General features: G+C 29.3%; 2 protein-coding genes across 10 annotated transcripts in view; one reads left to right on the forward strand and one right to left on the reverse strand.

The window, feature by feature from the left end:
- The window catches only part of LOC106678399 (solute carrier family 7 member 14), a gene marked incomplete at its 5' end in the record, with an annotated part of 170552 nt that extends 164962 nt beyond the window's left edge, over positions 1-5590 (forward strand). The window contains 2 exon segments of the mRNA XM_014416879.3: positions 1993-2120; positions 3558-5590. Coding sequence (XP_014272365.1) covers positions 1993-2120; positions 3558-3802 — 373 coding nt within the window.
- A 5608-nt stretch (positions 5591-11198) lies between these two features.
- The window catches only part of LOC106678400 (uncharacterized), a 12064-nt gene continuing 4921 nt past the window's right edge, over positions 11199-18341 (reverse strand). For 2 of the 9 annotated variants that reach the window (XM_014416880.1, XM_067053507.1), the window contains exons 3-8: positions 16914-17336; positions 14816-15088; positions 13173-13785; positions 12989-13091; positions 11911-12157; positions 11199-11468 (exon numbers count right to left, since the gene is read on the reverse strand). In XM_014416880.1, coding sequence (XP_014272366.1) covers positions 14876-15088; positions 16914-17336 — 636 coding nt within the window. In that variant the 3' untranslated portion in view covers positions 11199-11468; positions 11911-12157; positions 12989-13091; positions 13173-13785; positions 14816-14875. Of the gene's footprint in view, positions 11469-11910; positions 12158-12542; positions 12774-12988; positions 13092-13168; positions 13786-14815; positions 15089-16913; positions 17337-18341 lie in introns of all 9 variants that reach the window. The other 7 variants (XM_067053508.1, XM_024362121.1, XM_014416881.1 and 4 more) reach the window with 7 other exon arrangements.

The following is an 18341-nucleotide window of genomic DNA, read 5'->3' on the forward strand; positions in this document are numbered from 1 at the left end:
AATTCACAATTTCCATTAATTTCTAATTCACAATTTTCTTTTATTCCAAATTCAAAATGTCTAACTTTTTCATCAATATTTTCATCTAATAATTCCGAGTTATTTATTGTTAAATTAGTTTCAACCACTTCAAATTTTTCATCTACTTTATTTTCTAACCCCATTAATCTTACCCTGTTACCTTCCCGTGCCTCCATGTTTGTTTTTTCTATTCGATCCCCCATTTTGTCCATTCGATCCCCCAGTTTTTCTAAAGCCATCATTGATTGTTGAAACATGCCATTATTTAAAAAATTATCATTATTCACCTTTGAATTTGCTCCCACTAATTCATTTTCATGGACACTATTTTCTACCGGTAAGTCATTCCTACCTCTAATGTTTTGGACAACATTATCTTCATCATTTTCATTTAATACTACCACCATATCATACAATTTTCCAAGAATCACCTCTTTAGGATCTCTACAATCAGTTGTCCTAACATTATCCTCCATCATTAACATTAACTACTTAAGTTATAAAAATTATACAAAAATAACCCTTCTAAAGGCTGTGTTCTGATTGCCGTGACCTAATTTGTAAAGAATTAGGCCCCACGTTGGGCGCCAAAATGTAATAATTTTTATATAATTTAAAAATTAAATAAAAAGAATCTTGATAGTTATATAAAACTTATTTCAAATATAAGAGATAACTTGGGTTCAAATTAAGAACTTTAATACTAAATGGATAATAAAATTTATTATATAAAAAGACTCTTAATCTCAGGGCGTGTTGTTGCTAGACAATCAGAAACAGGCATTTACTATAATTACAATTAATTTAATTAAAATCTATTTTACACATGTATCTATTGTTATGCATACAAAACTAACCAAGTTCACGATCTTCCTTTGATTATCCTTGGTATCTTCTTTTTTCTATTCTTCTCTCCTAGCATCCAAAATGGCTTCCTTCTTGACAGAAATTGATGAGGACCTCCTCATCCTGAAGACATCCTTTCTCCTGCCCGTCCACACAACGAAAAGACCGCCAAAAACCAAAACCTGTCTCCATGTAGCATGTAAACATCGATAGTCGCACAACAGTTAGGGATTTTTCCAAATGATTTATTTTCTGAATATTATTTTTTCTTTAATTTACTGTATTTTCAATTATGAGGGGATGAGTTAAAATAGTTTTTATGATATTTGAATCAGCTCAACATGGCCTTGATTCAACGTCTTGGTTTTGTTATGAATCACAATGTTATTATAGACAATAAAAATTGGTTAGCTTGCTTTTTGGATAAACAAAACAAATTAACAATCTTAAAATGATATATAAAATAAACATATTAAAAACCCTTTATACATCAAAATATATTATTTACTCAAAAAGAGCATATTACAATATATATATTTTTACTTAAAACAAAGTTCATAACTACATCAACATTTTAAAATTCCGATCCATCTTGAGTAGCTTTTCAGCCTGTAGCAACTCTTATTTTTCAAAAATCCTTATTTATTGATTTTCTGAATGCTACTGTTTAATTTTATAAAAATACGTTACCAATCGAATATGTCAGTCTTTCCATAGCAACATCGCAAACTGTTTCAATCACGGACACTCCTACAGTTCATGAAATCTTTTTAAAAATGAAATAATGGCTTTTGATGATATATAAATAATGATTTTTGACTAATAGCTGGACTGTGCGATAGACAGGTCAGAACATTGAAACATTTATGATGTAGTGAGATACATAAAACTATAAAAAGAAACAATATAGTTTTCGCACTAAATAATTACTTTGAATTTTTTCTTTTGATATTTACCTTAATTAAATATTTTCTAACTAGCTTATAGGTTCCTAAGCTGTTTAATATGATTATACTATTTGAATTGTTTTTTGTTCTTGGGGTCAAAAAGTTTTTCACCCTCTCTCCATTCTCCTGGGATCCATTTTATTAATTAATTTATCATTATTTTAATTTCTTTTTTAAGGAAAACACTCAGGTTTATGACTCCTGGCTTACCATTTGTTCCTGCAATAGCTGTTATGGTCAACATTTACCTCATCTTTAAACTCTCTATTCTCACTCTTGTGAGATTTACTGTATGGATGACAATAGGTAAATCAATTTCAATTAATTTAGATACTGTAAACTTAATTTTGGCTTGATTATTAACATCAGAAGTCTCAAAATCATTGATGGATTGAAATTTGGACTTTTCAGAATGCAATTAATTTAATTTTAATAAATGTTTTCTTATTTTCTTTTTATCTATATCTGCAATATATGAATTTATACATATTAATCACCAAATTATTTTTGTTAGTTGGAATATTTCTTTGTTTTGTAGAATATTGATGCTAATAAATTAACTATATCCCTTAATTTTATCAACAAGAAGTGATTGAACTTGAAAGTAGTTACAAAAAGAACCATATGATTCGTACACAAATAAATTGATTTTATTAACATAAGCTTCTAAAATGTCAAAGCAAAATGAATAAATGATTACTAACACAATTAATTAAAGATGAATGGATTGGAAATTTATGATGCAAATAGACAATGCAATAATTGACAAATGATGCAAATTGACAATATTTTATTTATTTAGCATTCGAAGACCTATATTATGTATTACAATATCCTAATATGTATAGTTCAATTCAACTTTATGATCTTGCTGGGCACTGTTCTTTAAAGACTTCTTTGCTATAATTTTAACAGTAAAAGAAATTATTAGATAAGAAAAAAAGGTAGGAAATGTTTACAAATTTATTATTGTATTCAACATTATTGTTTATACCTGTGCAATAAATATTGCGTAATATTAGCCCCTTGTTATTTATTTATAAGGAAAAGCTTCATGAATATTAAATCCAGTCTTTGTCTGGAAACTAAGGGTTTTATGCCTAAAAAAAAACAAAAGTTCCAGCTCAATACTGTAATAATAAAAGGCTCCGCAGACCTGAAGATTCTATATCATCAATCACCTCTGTCCACTCGTTCGATTATTTTAATTCAAGTTTTATTTCAATAGTATCCATGCTTCACAATTCTTCCTTATGCAGTTCCAAAATTCTGAGGTAAATTTATGTCCGAATCACATCAAAAATAATATTTTGCCATCTTTATTCTCATTGTACATACAGGACATTTCCTAGTCAATTTATTGTTGTTTAATCTTTTGTAATTTGTTACTCATTCAGTTTGATCATTTTATACTCCTGTCTCAATAATAAAATTATAAAATAAGCTATATTTATTAGTTATAGGTTGTGTAGTTCAAGCTTCTGTATAGCTGTCTCAGTTTCCTAACCAAATTATATTAATTTGAAATGAACACTGCATTGACCTTTTTATTCTTGTTCATTAACGCTATCAAACAGAATAATGACAATTGTAATAATAAAATTGCAAACTCTTTTTTTCTTCTTCCGAATTTGAAAAGTTTGTTAAGATGACAGAAATATCTAAGAAAAAAGCATTTTTTTTATAATTTTCATTAAAATATCTTTATTTAATATAAATCTGATTGAGTGATTTAAATTACAGGTTTTCTTGTATACTTTTACTATGGTATCAAACATAGTACGCTTGAGAGCAAGGAGACCAATATAGAACTGAGTGGGACGGTGGTGCCTACAACCACTGTCGAAGGAGAGCCTCAATGGCAGACCAGTTACACCGTAAGCCCCAAACAAACGCAGTGGCAACAACCTCAACAGCAATGGGAGCCGCCCGCGCAGCAGAATCCACTGTTTGTGGCTCCTACCAACTTTCCCACTTGGGATGACTGAAAAGTTGGAGAGTGAACTAACAGACTGCAATCACCTCATCATGACTGACCTTTTCCATGATTAAGCATCCCTCATTGACTCCATTGTACATTTAAACAGCAACAAAGGTGGTCAATCCTTTATGATTGTAGGATATATTAGAGACATAAAAATGTCGTCTTCCTTTCTCATATTCCTGAGTAGCATAATCCTAAAGTCACAGATGGTTGGAATCTCATTTGTCGCCGTATAAAGCATTACATTGACATTTATGTAGACATATAGATTATTGATGTCATTTATCTAACTAGGCGTGTTCCAATCCTCGACAAGAGTACTTCCATCTCCTCCATATGCACTTGAAACAACCAAGTAATATGAATGATATATTGTAGGCAATAATATTCAAAGGTATTTACAATGTATAAAAGCACACTATTGCTTTTTGTCTATTTGCATATTGTATTATAAATTGTTGCACTTTTGACTCAGGGTGTTTATTTGGTAAGTGCAGAATTTCTACAGTCATATATTAATTATTGAAAAATATACTCATGCTGCAGAAATTTATTTTTCTTAATATGTGTAGAAAAAAATTTAGAAATTATTTTCTATTAATACTAGGCTATTTAGTAATGAGAAGGTAAGAGAAAGATTGAGAAATGATTAATTGATTTTCAAAGAAATAATTTTTCAACAAACTTATCTTATTATCATTTATTTACTTACAAATGACAAGGTTGAGCACTTCTCATCTATATCAAGTAGTTGTATTGACTCTGACAAATATATTGATTTTTAAAGTTTTAAAAATACATTTTATAGCTAATTTATTAATTTAACAATTGTCAAAAACCACAGCCATATTATTTTTTAGAAATAAATAAAGTATTTTACTGTTGGTTGCAGTATTACAGACTGATTAGTTTGTAATAGAAGGTTTTAATTGGAAATCTCAACACTGTTCTTTATATACCAGTATATGTATTTGAAATAAATAAGTATTAATGCCATGTATTTTAACTGACTTAGAAACTTGAGCAACCAAAATCATGTGTACTCACTTCACTGATACATAAACTCAATGAAAGATGGTAAAGTAGGATGTGGCGATACTAATTCCAAAACCTTCCAGCTCCATATGTTTTGAAACTGTTAGGGGAATTCGGAATTAAGGTTGTGAAATGTTTGTTTAAAAAATTTAATCTTTGGGATGAAAATAAATCCGACATACTTAATCTAGATAACAACTAATTAAAGTAGTTTTATTTAAAGCTAAAGTAGAAATTTTAATTTAAAAATTAAATAAATAAATGAAACAATGTTTAAAACCAAAAAGGTGTATATAAAGTTGTTATATTTACTTATTAATTAAGAGGAACTTTCCAAAGAACTGATGTTTATGTTCATTTCTGAATAACTTGGGAAAAAATCATTTTTTCATTTTTTCTTTGCTACGTTAATGGACCATAAAATAATCAATATTTTACAGAGTGATGTGATAATTTTTTTTGTATTAAAATATATCGAACTATGATATTTTTAAATTGTTTCATAGTTTAAAATAAACCAGAAACATCCAATTATTACATATTTATAATATTGTGATACTACTGATTGTACTTTTAAATAAATGAATGTGTGTATTTAAAAAAATTATACTGTTTTATAAAACAAAAATATATTATTAGGTAGTGAAGAAGATATGATGTCTAGTCTCAATACCAATTTATTGTTTATTTTTTATTATAACTTTGTCATCCTACTACAGGAAGATTGTAATAGTCTTAAAAAAAATTATTACAAAAATCATAAATTGTAGCAGTTAAGCACTTATTTTATAAACACCTTTTATACATATATATACACTTGTATAGCATATATTTATATATTTAATTACATGCACAAGATTTCTCTGCCTCTGAATTGGATCTCTTTTTTAAAAATATTAATGAGATGCAGAGGGAAATGTATTATACACGTTTATTTATTATTAGTTAATAGTTATGTTCCTAAAAAACAAAAAAAAAAAAAAAAAAAAAAAATATACATGAAAAATTGAATGTCGGAGAGATTGTTTATGTTATATCAAGTTGCCTTTAACACAAAGCTCACCAATCAGCTGTTTCTTTTTATTGTTACATTTCCCTATCCCTAGTGTTATGATTAGAGCTGCCTTATTTTGTTGTAATGTCGGTGTCTCAGAGAGCAGGCTGGGCCTGCTTCAACATCGTTTGTTTTGTTATTAGTGTTCACTATTTAAAGGGATGTATTGTTTCCAAAGCGTGTTCGATATCCACATTTTACCCTCTACCATCATGTTGCGAATGGTATAACCGCACAAAGAGTGCATTCCCTGGATCTATTTTTCTAAATAAATAAAAGCAAGTTAAATTTCATGAAATTAAGTTTAGTTACGAGTTAGAGTTTAGTTTGTTTAGCGGGGTCAAAGAGGAACTGCTGCAGAAAACAAATTTTGCACAACCTCTCACATATCGTTTTTGTGTGATTTTTATGAATAATACCAAGGCCTAGTAGAAAATTGTCTTCATCAAATAACACTTCCGACTCGAGAAGTTCATTAGACTGTGACGTCACTCTTTAATATGATTCTGTAATCCTAAATTACTTTAATTTGTACAGTATTATATTTGTCAAACATTATTCCTAGTGTAAATGTCCCATTAGTCTTCAAACATTTAATCAGGATTCAAGATTCTTTTTACCCATGAATAAATTTCTTTGTATTTATAAGAATTATTTTTATTTTTCTAAAAAATAAAAAAAATATATATAATAAAATAATTCATTGTCGAATATTAATACATCTTGCATAACCAGGAAAATTTAATATTCATAAAAACTATGGAAAAATATATTTACATTAGTTTAAATAAATTTTGTATTATTCAGATGATCTTATTGATAAATGTTTTATTGACATAAATGTTTACTTAAAACAGTTATAACTTAATCTGCACTGTGAGTGAAGTAAAGGGAACCCCGCCCATTAAAATACTCATCACATGTTTGATTAGTTTAGCTGATACGTTTGTTTAAATCAGTACATATTGTTATATTCAGAATCAATTTTCTCCATAAATTTTTTGGAATTTTCTTTACTCATTTGATGACGTCACAATCATCTTTTGTGGATTTCTTTTTTACCTCTATTCATTTTTATTTTCTCTTACCATTGGGCGGCAATGTTATGGGGGTTTTCTCCTCACTAATTTTGATTTTTAAAATATGCAAAATCAATTTTATCAATTAGTTAAATTGTAGTATCCAGTGTATATCTAGAAACAAATTTTGTTATGTTTTATTGTTAAATATATTCTTATGAGATTTTTTAAATAAAAAAAAAAAATTCAAGAAAAAAAGTTTTTGGATCATCGGCTTACAAATTTCAGTTTTTCACAGAAACGTCGCTCCTTGGTTTTCAATAACTAATGCTATTTGTCTTGTCTTTGTATCTCTATCTGTCTTTTAGCTGTCTGTTGTTAAAAATTAAATAAATACGTGATATTTATAATATACTATCAAAAACTTATATTGAACTTTCTTCGATTGTTCACTTAGGTCCTCTTGGGTATAGAAAGATTCATAATATCATATCATGTTTCTTTTCTTTTCTTTTTTTTTTTTTTTTAATATTTTCAGTTTAGTCAAAATATGAAAATAAAACAATTTTATGGAAAGGAATTATCAATAATAATATTTATTATGTTTAAGATTACTAAGCTTGTTAATTTTGAATTCAAAAATAAATAATTCTTTGGTACAACTATATTGCTAAACTATTCTCAAAAGGACCTAGAGCATAAAAATAATTAAGCTTTAACATATGTTGATATTTGAAACTTCCTGTATTTGTGTATTTGTGTATTTGTTATTGTTATATATTGTTGAGAATAATACCAATGAGCAATTTATAAATAAATTGATATCTTTAAACTAATCTTAAGGAAAAGATCTTTCATACAAAAGGTTGCATAAAGTATATAAATGTATTGGGCAAGTTTTAATAAATTATGATTAGTTAGCTTCAATTTATTTTCTTTATTAGTTTCATTGATCCCGTTAACCTAGATCACCAAATGTTCCAAAGATTAAATTGGATTTTTTTTTTTTATGTGTACAAGATTCCACCTGAGTAAATATGTCCTTTTATTTGTTCAAAAGATTTCTTTGAATGTATTTGAAAGACTGGAGGAAGAAATGTCAACTCAGTGCTGTACACTTGAAGAAAGACATGTTTCTCATTTTCTGATGAGAAAATTATCTTTGCACATGATACAGAACTTTATAATGATAGTGTGCTAATAAAACTAAAGGCTAATGTCAGCAGAGACTTGAAAAAAAAGCTAGTGTAGTGTGAGCATTATACAACTTTTACTTACCACCCTACTTTGAATTGAACTTAATCCCTGTAAAATGGCAACTTCTTTATTATTCACTATTATGTAATTATGTTTCCATATTTGTTAAGAAAATACTCAAAAACTTATGACTATTTTCATAACAACCATGGAAACATTAATTTTCTCCATTAGTCAAACATAAAATTCTTTCATAGTTTATATTTATCAAATTTTCTTTACTATTAATAATGAGGAGTGTTCAAATAAGCAAAATTAAAAATATTTTAGGGGAATCTTTTTTGACAATTTTACATTATAGCCCTCTCAGATTGTTTTAATAAGAAAAAAAGGTATGTCATATTAAAGATCACTTAAATGTATCACTGATATGACAACTTTAATTAAAATTATTAGTGGTTTTGAGAAAATTGTGAAAAAAAAATGACAAATTATGATATAAAGTATATCCGGGCTGCCTGTAGCTCAGTGGTTAAGACACAGTCAATATGATGTCTATCAGCAGTGCTGGTTCGAATCTGGCCTGGGGCGTTGACATTTTTCATTGAGTGGCGGTCCCACAAAATGAAAAACTTTGACCCCTAACCGTGGTTAGACAGTATAGGGCCATTCAATGGGAGTCTTGGCCGAAAAAAATAAAGTGTATCTAGTAGAACAATTTAACTGAAAAGAGTTGTAATATCCCAGGCATATACCTATCTTTAAAATATAATTTCATAAACTGCCCTCAGACAGACATATATGGATGGACGAATGAACAGATAGACAAGAACACACCCGTGTTTATGTCCTACAGACCATTTTGTGAGAAGTAGGGTTATTTGGGCTCAGGAGACCTTAAAACAGACATCTCTCTTGAAAATTGAGATTCAAAATTTTTCGTGATTATATTCGGATAATCCTTAATATGTATTGCATACATAGGAAAATTAAAGTAAAAATAAGTTACAGCAACCGGTATAAAAAGATGGAACAACCTATAGTGGGATGCCAGCTAATGAATTCAATTAGTTTAGTCCAATGGTTCTTGATCTTAGAAAAAAAAAAGAATAGCAAACATCTTACTTCACCTCTCATAGTAGATATAACCTTTTATTTAACTTTAACTGTGGAGTAGAAATATATTACTAGTACCAAAGAAATTATCTTAGGCATATTTTACAGAAAGAAATGACATATGGCACAGTAACTTAGAGACTTGGAGAGGAAATTTGAGGACTTGGAAATTTTAGTAATATATCCTTGCCTCATCTCATGTAAAATCATGATGGGGAGCTAGAACATCTAGATATAACAAAAAGTTGATTGATGGGTAACTATGAGGAAAAGTGTGGCTGCGATTCTTAGGTTAGTCTCTCTGGCTTATCAAACTGCTAGAGACAACTCATACCTGGTAAGATATAATCTGATCGTTTTGATGTATTCTGACCAATTATTCTGATGTTTTCAAGATCTGGAAGTAAGGTTATCCATATTGTAGATTTTCATACCTTAACAGCTATAATTCATGATTAATTATCAAAAATAAATTAAAAAATGGAATATGGTCAGGGTGCGGTCAAATTAAACTCAAATAGTAATATTTTGTACTATTTTTGTTTGAGCCAACGTTTTGCCCCATGTTGCAGGGCTTCGTCAGGGCTAAAAAAGATACAAACATTTAACATAAGTAAAAAAGTAAATGAAAAATTACAAGGTTATACGATGAAACGTAAAAATTAAATAAGAAAAATTAAAGGTTATAAACAATAAATGAAAATGGAAATAGTAACAGATAAAAAGAAGAAATATTAAAGAAAGTACAAATTAAGAGATGAAAAGAAAAAAAAGAAGAAAATGAACAAGACAGAATTCATAGTCAGAGTGAACCATTTGTATTGGGAGGAGTGGGGATGGCAGTTAAGTACATCACATTTGAAAATAATTAAAGTAAACAGTGTAGAAAATATTAAAATTAGGTAAACAATAAATGATAATATACATAAAAGAGGAGGAGGAGAAATATTTAAATAAAAATTTACATGGATAGAAAATAAGAAAGAAATAAGGTTACAATAATGGGATACAATAAATATAAATAATTAAGAAAGACAATGTACCAAATGAGTGGGGATACAGAGGTATGTAAATTATAGAATAGAAAAATTAATAATAAAGTAATTAATGTAAGTATACTTAAGTTGGTAACACATGATTATAAAAAAAAAAATAAGATACATAAACATAAAAGAAAAAGGAAGGATAGTAAATATAAAATATAATTAAAATAAGTATTGGGTGATAATTTAGAAAATAAAACCAGAATAAAAGATATGACAGGAAAGTGGGCTTCTAAAATGCAGAACTAAGAGAAAAGAAGCATTATGAGGGATTTATGTTCAAAATGTGTCGGTATGTCAGGGAGATGCAGTCTTTATCATCTTTATGATTGACGGAATTCTCCGTTAAATTTATGCGAATGGACTCCGAGATAAGACATTTCTTATGGTTGGGGTCAGTAGCAAGAATTGAAGGATTATCGAAATTTAAAGAATGATTAGGTTTAAAGTGTGTCCTGATAATTTAGAGGCAAGTGAGTTACAGGAGTTGATAGAAGTTTTGTGCTGGGAAATGCGGTTCTTAAGTTGATTCTTATTTTTGCCGATATAGAAGGAATTAAAACATGGAGTTGAATAACATATCGGGTAAACTACCAAAACACAACTATATTGCTAACATAAAAAAGGAATAAAGTCTTTTAATTGGGAAAAAAGATAGGAAATGTCGTGGGATTTCAAGCCAAGACGTAGGGTGGGAATAGTGGATCTTAAGGATTTTTGAATATTGTCAGAAAGAATGGGGATATACGGAAGGGACCTATACTGAAAAAGAGAAATTGGAGTAACACGGTTAATGTAAGAATCAAGTAGAATCAAGAATTATCAATCAATTCATTATATTATAGAATCAGGAAGAATCAATCTTCCACCATGTCCAAAAATAAATTATAAATGAACAAATTGAATTTCCAACTAACTTATTAGTAAAAAGAAATATGCACTGAAAAAATTTGTCTTTAATAAACTGAAACAGTAACAAATACATATAGTTTTTAGATAATTATATTACACAAGGAGGGAGGATTGGATGGGTAGATACTGAAGCTAACAGAAAAGTTTTCCATTAGAAAAGATATTTCTTTAAACAGACATCTTTAAGACAAGCTGAGTTTCATGCACTCATTACATCTTCATCATTTTGGAGGAAGATTTTTGTTTTAGTGGAGTTTCTATTTTCAAATAGTTTTTTGTCTCGAACCATCAGACCTAAAATGAGAAAGTAAATCAGTCATAATAATTAAAGAAAATTGAGTTAATTTGTATATGATAATGAGTTTATTTTCATGTTCATTTAGTATTTTCATTTATTACTATGTTGTAAAGTATATTTCAATAACTGATTTTTAATTCATTTATTTTATTCTATTCTATGATTTTCCGAATGTTACTCCAGGAACATCTTACTGGATATAAATTAATAATCAAGAATGCATTTAAAAAATTTATTTTTTGTCTCAGTGTGGATTGATACTACCTAGTTGATAGCATCAACAATAGAATCCTTAGGTATAACATCGCCTATCAAAAGGGTATTGCATAACTAGGACCAGTAGAAGAGTTAAGGTTATTTTAGGGTTGAAATATTTCATAGGGAATATGGAGTATATGTTTGGAATATAGGATATAGCTGACAGAAACACAATATTACCTTGTCAATTAGTTTGAAGAAAGGTTTCCCTTTTCTTACTACAGGGTTCTTCTAGAAACAACTTAGAGTGAGTTAGAAACAGCTACCTTCTAATGACTCTACAACAGAGCCTAGTCTTGCCTACAGATGTCTTGGTTCATCTTTTCATAGCGAGGCTGATGCAGAAATTGTGCAGACCTTATATATTTGTCCACTCCTGAATGTATTAGAAATTTTTTCCACAAGAAGATATCCATAATTCTGCCTGCTGATGTTTGGAAATAAATCAATGAAAAGAGTCCTAGATAATGCCTTAGAGATATAACTTATTATAATCAATAAGAATTTAAAAATTCTTTCTGAACTGAAGTAAGCTGCAAGAAAATTCCTCATTATAGAAGAGACTAAAGCAAAAGTCTTTAGGAAAAATAATGACTTCAGGTTAAATCACTATATCAAAATACTTAAAATACTATAAGCAATCAGATAATGAAACCATTTATTCTGTATGGGTTGTTTTAGGTCATATGAAAAATTTTTTTTCTTAAAAAAGATGCTGCTCTGCAAGTTAATACAGAAAGAATGGATAACAGTCATTATTGAAGTAAGTTTTTATTTATTAAGTTTTAATGATTGAAATTATCCATACCTACCCACTAGAGTGAGTGTGGATACAATCAGTTGATCGGGTTTCCAAACTCCACTTGAAATCAGATAGCAGGATGCAAAGGTTTCAATAAATGCATGACTCACCGAGTAATGCATCTGCGGAAACCAAAGCATCCTGCTGTCTGCCTGGGAAACCCGGAGAAAAGAGCCATCCCTTGTAGAATTTTATGGATGCTGAGTATATCACTGATAAATATTATCTGAGCAACAGGCAGCTGTAAAACATATTCTTGATGAAAGAAAATTTTTAAGTTGAGTATTTTTGATAATCATAGAAAGAGAAAGTATGATAAACTGAATTATTTTGGGAGAAAATTCAGCTTTATAGAATAAATGATTGGAAAAGTTAATTTTTCAGATCAATGCTCCATGGAAGGTAGGTATGAACAATTTTCCTTGTATCTCCCTACCACCAAGCGTCAACACTAACATTTCTCAGGGTTTCCCAGTCTCTTCTTAGCAACATGCACTCCGCAAATTGTGCCTTATTCTATTTGCTTCAATGATTGATGCCAGGTCAAGGTTTGATATGCCTGCAATAAAAATTAGTTGTTGGAAAAAGTAGTACACTAGCAATAAAACTCAGTAAAAATGTTTCAAAAACTATCACCTACAGTTTTTACTTTAAGTGTACACTTGGTATGGTAAGTATGCACTTGGGTTCATTGCTGTCTATTCTTTATTCCAGAGCTGAGTCTGAGCTGCGACTGGAACTGTCAATCTTATTGTTTTTGATTGGTATTTTGCTAGAGTCCTCTACTTGAAATGGGATTCTCAGACCTGATGTAGTGCAACTTTCTTAGCACAGACATTGATCCAATGCACGGATGCCCTCTCCCACTTACTCAGCAAGCATTACATCCAAATTTTCTTTGTTTTATTTTTTTATTAAAATGTTGAAAAAAAAAAACATCACTTTAAAATTAATAAACAATCTTCAACCCTATAGATATTTGTTGGAATCCAAATCTAATGGTCATCTTTTTTTTTAAAAAAATAGTTATCCCATTTCTTTTTACATTTTTAGTTTGTATCTTTATGCAATTCTCAAATCTAACACCTTTTTATTAGGTTTTTTTTTTGTTGTTGAGCCCAAAAAATGGCTATTTATTTCTGAGAGTGCCAGACCTCTAGAGCACATGTTGATAGACTCAGTAATTGAGTCTGAAAACTCAGATTCATATGAGGACATGATTGTCCCTGAGAAAATGTTGCAGAGCAAAGAATCTGCAACAAAGAGTTTGTAAAATGAATTTAAATGGTTACTAATCTTAAAGGTGAGCTTTAGAATGTAATTGTGAAACCAGGAGTAACATTCCCACAGAAAGCAGCTATTTTTATTTGTAAAAATAATCTAATCGACTGGGGAAACAGCAAAATAAGAAAAATACAGCTTTGGCCCTGGCAATTAAAACGACAGAGCCCCTCAAAGCAATGCTCTGGACACTCATGTGTCCATCTTGATATCTTATCCTTTCTGTTCTAATAATGAGGATGATAACTTTTGTTATCATCCTCATTATTAATAATATTATTAAAGGAAATATTAAATCAATAAAAGAAAAAAAATTCACTTTAAAACACTGTTTTCTACTACAATTTACAATTTTTTCTCCAAAACCATATATGGCACTTGAAAAAAAGGTTGGTATTTCATTTTCACCCCCCTTCTGTGAGAATGACCCTCACATTAACCCTAAATATCATTTCATTTATTTAAATTATATTTATAGTGTATATTTTTGTTCTCTCATTTTCTTATTTAGTCGAGATATCACTCTTATCTCTAATGAGGTTAGCATAGTCTATGCTGTGCGAATCATGAGATAAATTACATTTTTAAGGCATATGACATTTTTGATGTTTACTCATAAGTAATCACTTATGAATGAATATATACTGAATAGATAATGGATATGTGGCACCTGCAATTATTGGTCAAGTATTGGAAAACTTTGAAATAACTTTTTCAAATTGTTTTTTTTTCTTTCTTTCTATCTGATTGGTCAAATGATACAGTGATTATAATAAGAAATATTTTTCTTTTTTTTTAATAGGAATATCAATTAGACCATTAGACAAAAAAAAATTGAAAAACAATAATAAACCAACCAAAACTAACAATTCACTGGTGCAATATATACATATTTAACTAACATCAATAATTATATCATATCTTGTTCTAATTGTATGAATTGAAGCTCTAATTTAATTCCTGTAATAATGAGGAGTTAGAATAATTTATTGTCTTACTTACCGAGCAATGTTGACTCAACATTAATTTTTATTTAGAACTCTTTGGATATTTTGAACATCTTCATTTGAGCATAAAAGGAAGTAGTTTGTTTAAAACTCTTTGAGACACTGATCTGGTTTTCTTGCGAGCTAAAAATGCATGTCGCCTTAAATCTCTACACTTTAAACGTTTTCTTGGGTTCAAATGAAGCATAAGTTCCAAAAAATTCTTCCATTCTTTACTAATACTCAGATCTTCCAGTGGTGGAACACCTTTACAAATTAAGTTTTTCACCTAGAATTAATCATGATACCAATTATTCAGCACGGTTGAACATTGTATCTGCTATTAGGCTATGGCAACGGGAAAACATTTTTTAAACAGTATTTTTTATAAAAAATTAATAAGAAATCTGCAGAGTTAAGATATTCATAGTTGTTACTTTATGATAAATATAGTTAAAAATTCTTATAAGAGAATCATAGTTATTTTTTAATGTTAAAACTAAGGAAGTATGTTGATTTATACTGCATTACTTACAGATTGAAAATCATGAGTATATTTTTAATTTATTCAGCCTGTTATTGTGTTGGTCAAGTATCTAAAAAATGTACATGGAATATAATATTTGACTCAATGAGTGAGTCCTATGAAAATTTGATAATGACAGTTCTAATTCATAGCTCAGGATACTCAGAATTTCAAAAAGCATATTCATAGAACTTCCTTGTAATGATGAAAAACTTCAGTTTTGACTTTGACTACCCTCCATCTGTTTCTTTAACTACTATTTAATTTAAGTAGGAGGGACATTTTCATTAAGGAAAGAGCTTAAGATATTCAACATTTATTGTAAACTTTTTAGTACAAATAAAGTAATTAATAACTAATATAGATTCACAAAAAATTTATATTTTAGCAATGTATATGATAATACATTTTATGATTTTATCAAATTTCCAAGAGAATATTTCTAGCATGAGCTTAAGCAGAATTTGTTTTTGGGGAAAGGATTTAATAAGGAGGTAAGTACTACTCAAAATACATTGGTAGTGCTAAAAATATTACATAAAAAGTGCATAATGTATACATAAATATTATTTGTAATAAAAACGATGTTGGTGTGAAAATAATATTTTTTCAAACATTTGGAGGAGTAGAATATATGTTCCTAATCCCTCCCTCCCTTTGCATTCACAACAAAAATCTGGTGCTGAATATGATAGGAATGGGATAGCATAGTGATGAAGTGACTGTGTCCTATTGCACTATGGTAGGGTTTGAGTCTTAATATTGAAGGTTTTGATAATTATTTAATCCATTATAATAGATCATTAGATTGATGTTAGATTCTGGAGACTTCTGGGTCTCTATAATGTTGGTACCATCAATGGAAAGATCGAACTGATTAGCGTTATCCTTTTTAGCAGAAGTTGGTTTAAAACAGAGGGTGGTCAGTATGTTTTTAATTTTTTTTTATTCTTAATTTTTCTATATAAAAAAAGTACTCCTTACAGGATGGAAGGGTTATTCAGACTCCTTTTAGGCATGTTTGATATAGGCAACAAAATTAATATTTAATAGAAATAATTACTTTGAAAGTAATAGGGTATTGGAGGAGGGAGAGGGGTAGTGTAGTTGTGGCACGCCTCAATATGAACAACGCTTGGTCGTGGAACGCTTATAAATTGGTTGGGGACTCATGGTTTAGAATTAGTACTTTCTCATCGAGAACTGAACCCAATATCCCTCAAGATTTGGAATGGAGTGATGAAATAGTTATAGAATTGGAAGTTATGACTTGAACTAATTATTATTAACATCAGCAATTAATCCTGTTTACCTTCCCAAATGTATAACAGTCAGAATACCTAATAAATATGCAATTCCATATTCATAGAATAATCTTTTGTTCTAAAGCCACTGGTGGAAGTAGTATTTTGTATTGTTTTCGCCAGTCTATTCAATCATCACTACTTGTAGAAGAAGTCTATATTTCTATTCTAAGAATTATATATTTCTTATATAAATTAATGAATTTTTTTTTTTGCAGTCTTACGATTGGAGCCTCATCTTATAACTATGTACAGTATTTTTTTTAAAATCAAAATTGGAATACCTGCTGACTGGGAAGTGAAGAAGAGTAGAGCTCGTCCCCGCTGTAGGTGAAATATGCAGTACAACCTATCGCCCAAACGTCGCTGGACTTGGAGTGTCGTTCGATCCTGAAGAGCTCTGGGGCGTAGTAGTTGAGAGTACCACCGAAACTGTCCAGATCATCATACTCCCCCTCCCTGTGGGCCATCCCGAAGTCGCCCAGCTTAGCGGTGAGGCCTCGCGTCAGGAATACATTGAGGGGCTTGATGTCAGCGTGGATAATATTCTGATTGTGCAAGTACTCAGTTCCGGAAACGATTCCATAAAGGATATGCTTCTTCTCCGAGTTTCCCAGCTTCTTCTTACGATCCGAAAGCAAATTGAAAAGATTACCATAAATGCACAACTCAGTGATTAGGACACAACGCTCTTCACTAGGGTAGATCTAAAACAAGATTACAAACTTCACATCAGTAGTTATTAAGCGTGAAATTTGGGATCGTAGAAATATTCACATGTGCGAAATAATATATTTTATAATTTTATAAATATTATATAATAATATTTCTATCACTGTCATGTATTAATGTTGAATTGATTAAATGATCTTAAAATAATAATGAGAATAATATATATCGGCTGCGGTCAGAGAATAACAGAAGTAAGTTTAAAAACCTATTTACTATTGCCAACGTTTCGGCCAGAATTTTTAGCCTTCATCAGGGCTACAACAACAGAACAAAAAACAGTGAATAAAGGATATATAGAAACATTAAAGTAAATAATTGTACAGAATGGATATATTTACAAATATAATAATGGAAGAAGTGGGAAATAAAACGTATATATAAGTGATTAAATATGTGAGTAAAATAACATAATTAATGAAATAAAAGTATAAAGTTAGGTAATACAAAGAAACAACGAAATATGAATAATTTAATTTAATAATAATAATAATTTAAAAATTAAAGTTATGGAAAGAAAATATTTGTAACTAACGTAATATACAAGTAAAAAAAAAATATTAATAAAGAAACAAAATATAAAGTTAAGTAAGTTTCTTTATTTTTTTCTTTAATCTTTCTCTATATCCATTATTTACTGGTTGTTATCTTGTTTTTTGTTCTTAGCCCTGATGAAGGCTAGTAATTCTGGCCGAAAAGTTGGCACTAATAAATAAGTTTTTTATCTCATTTGTGTTATTCTCACACCGCACCCCAAACTATTAGTACAAGAGCCGGGAAGAAAAAAAGGCAGTTATCTCACCCCAATTTTTGATTCCTTCAATGAAAAGTATGTATAATTACTAGTCAAAATTGATGAGTCTGCCAAGTATAGGTAGAGGAATTAAAAAATGGCGGCTGTTTCAAAACCTTAAAAAACATTGATTTTTCATTCTGAGCTCGATATCTTAAAAACTACCAACAACACTAGAAAATTTAAGAGA

This window comes from Halyomorpha halys, unplaced genomic scaffold, assembly GCF_000696795.3.
Source record: "Halyomorpha halys isolate HHAL.00 unplaced genomic scaffold, Hhal_1.1 Scaffold140.1, whole genome shotgun sequence".
In the NCBI taxonomy this organism is placed as follows: domain Eukaryota; kingdom Metazoa; phylum Arthropoda; class Insecta; order Hemiptera; family Pentatomidae; genus Halyomorpha; species Halyomorpha halys.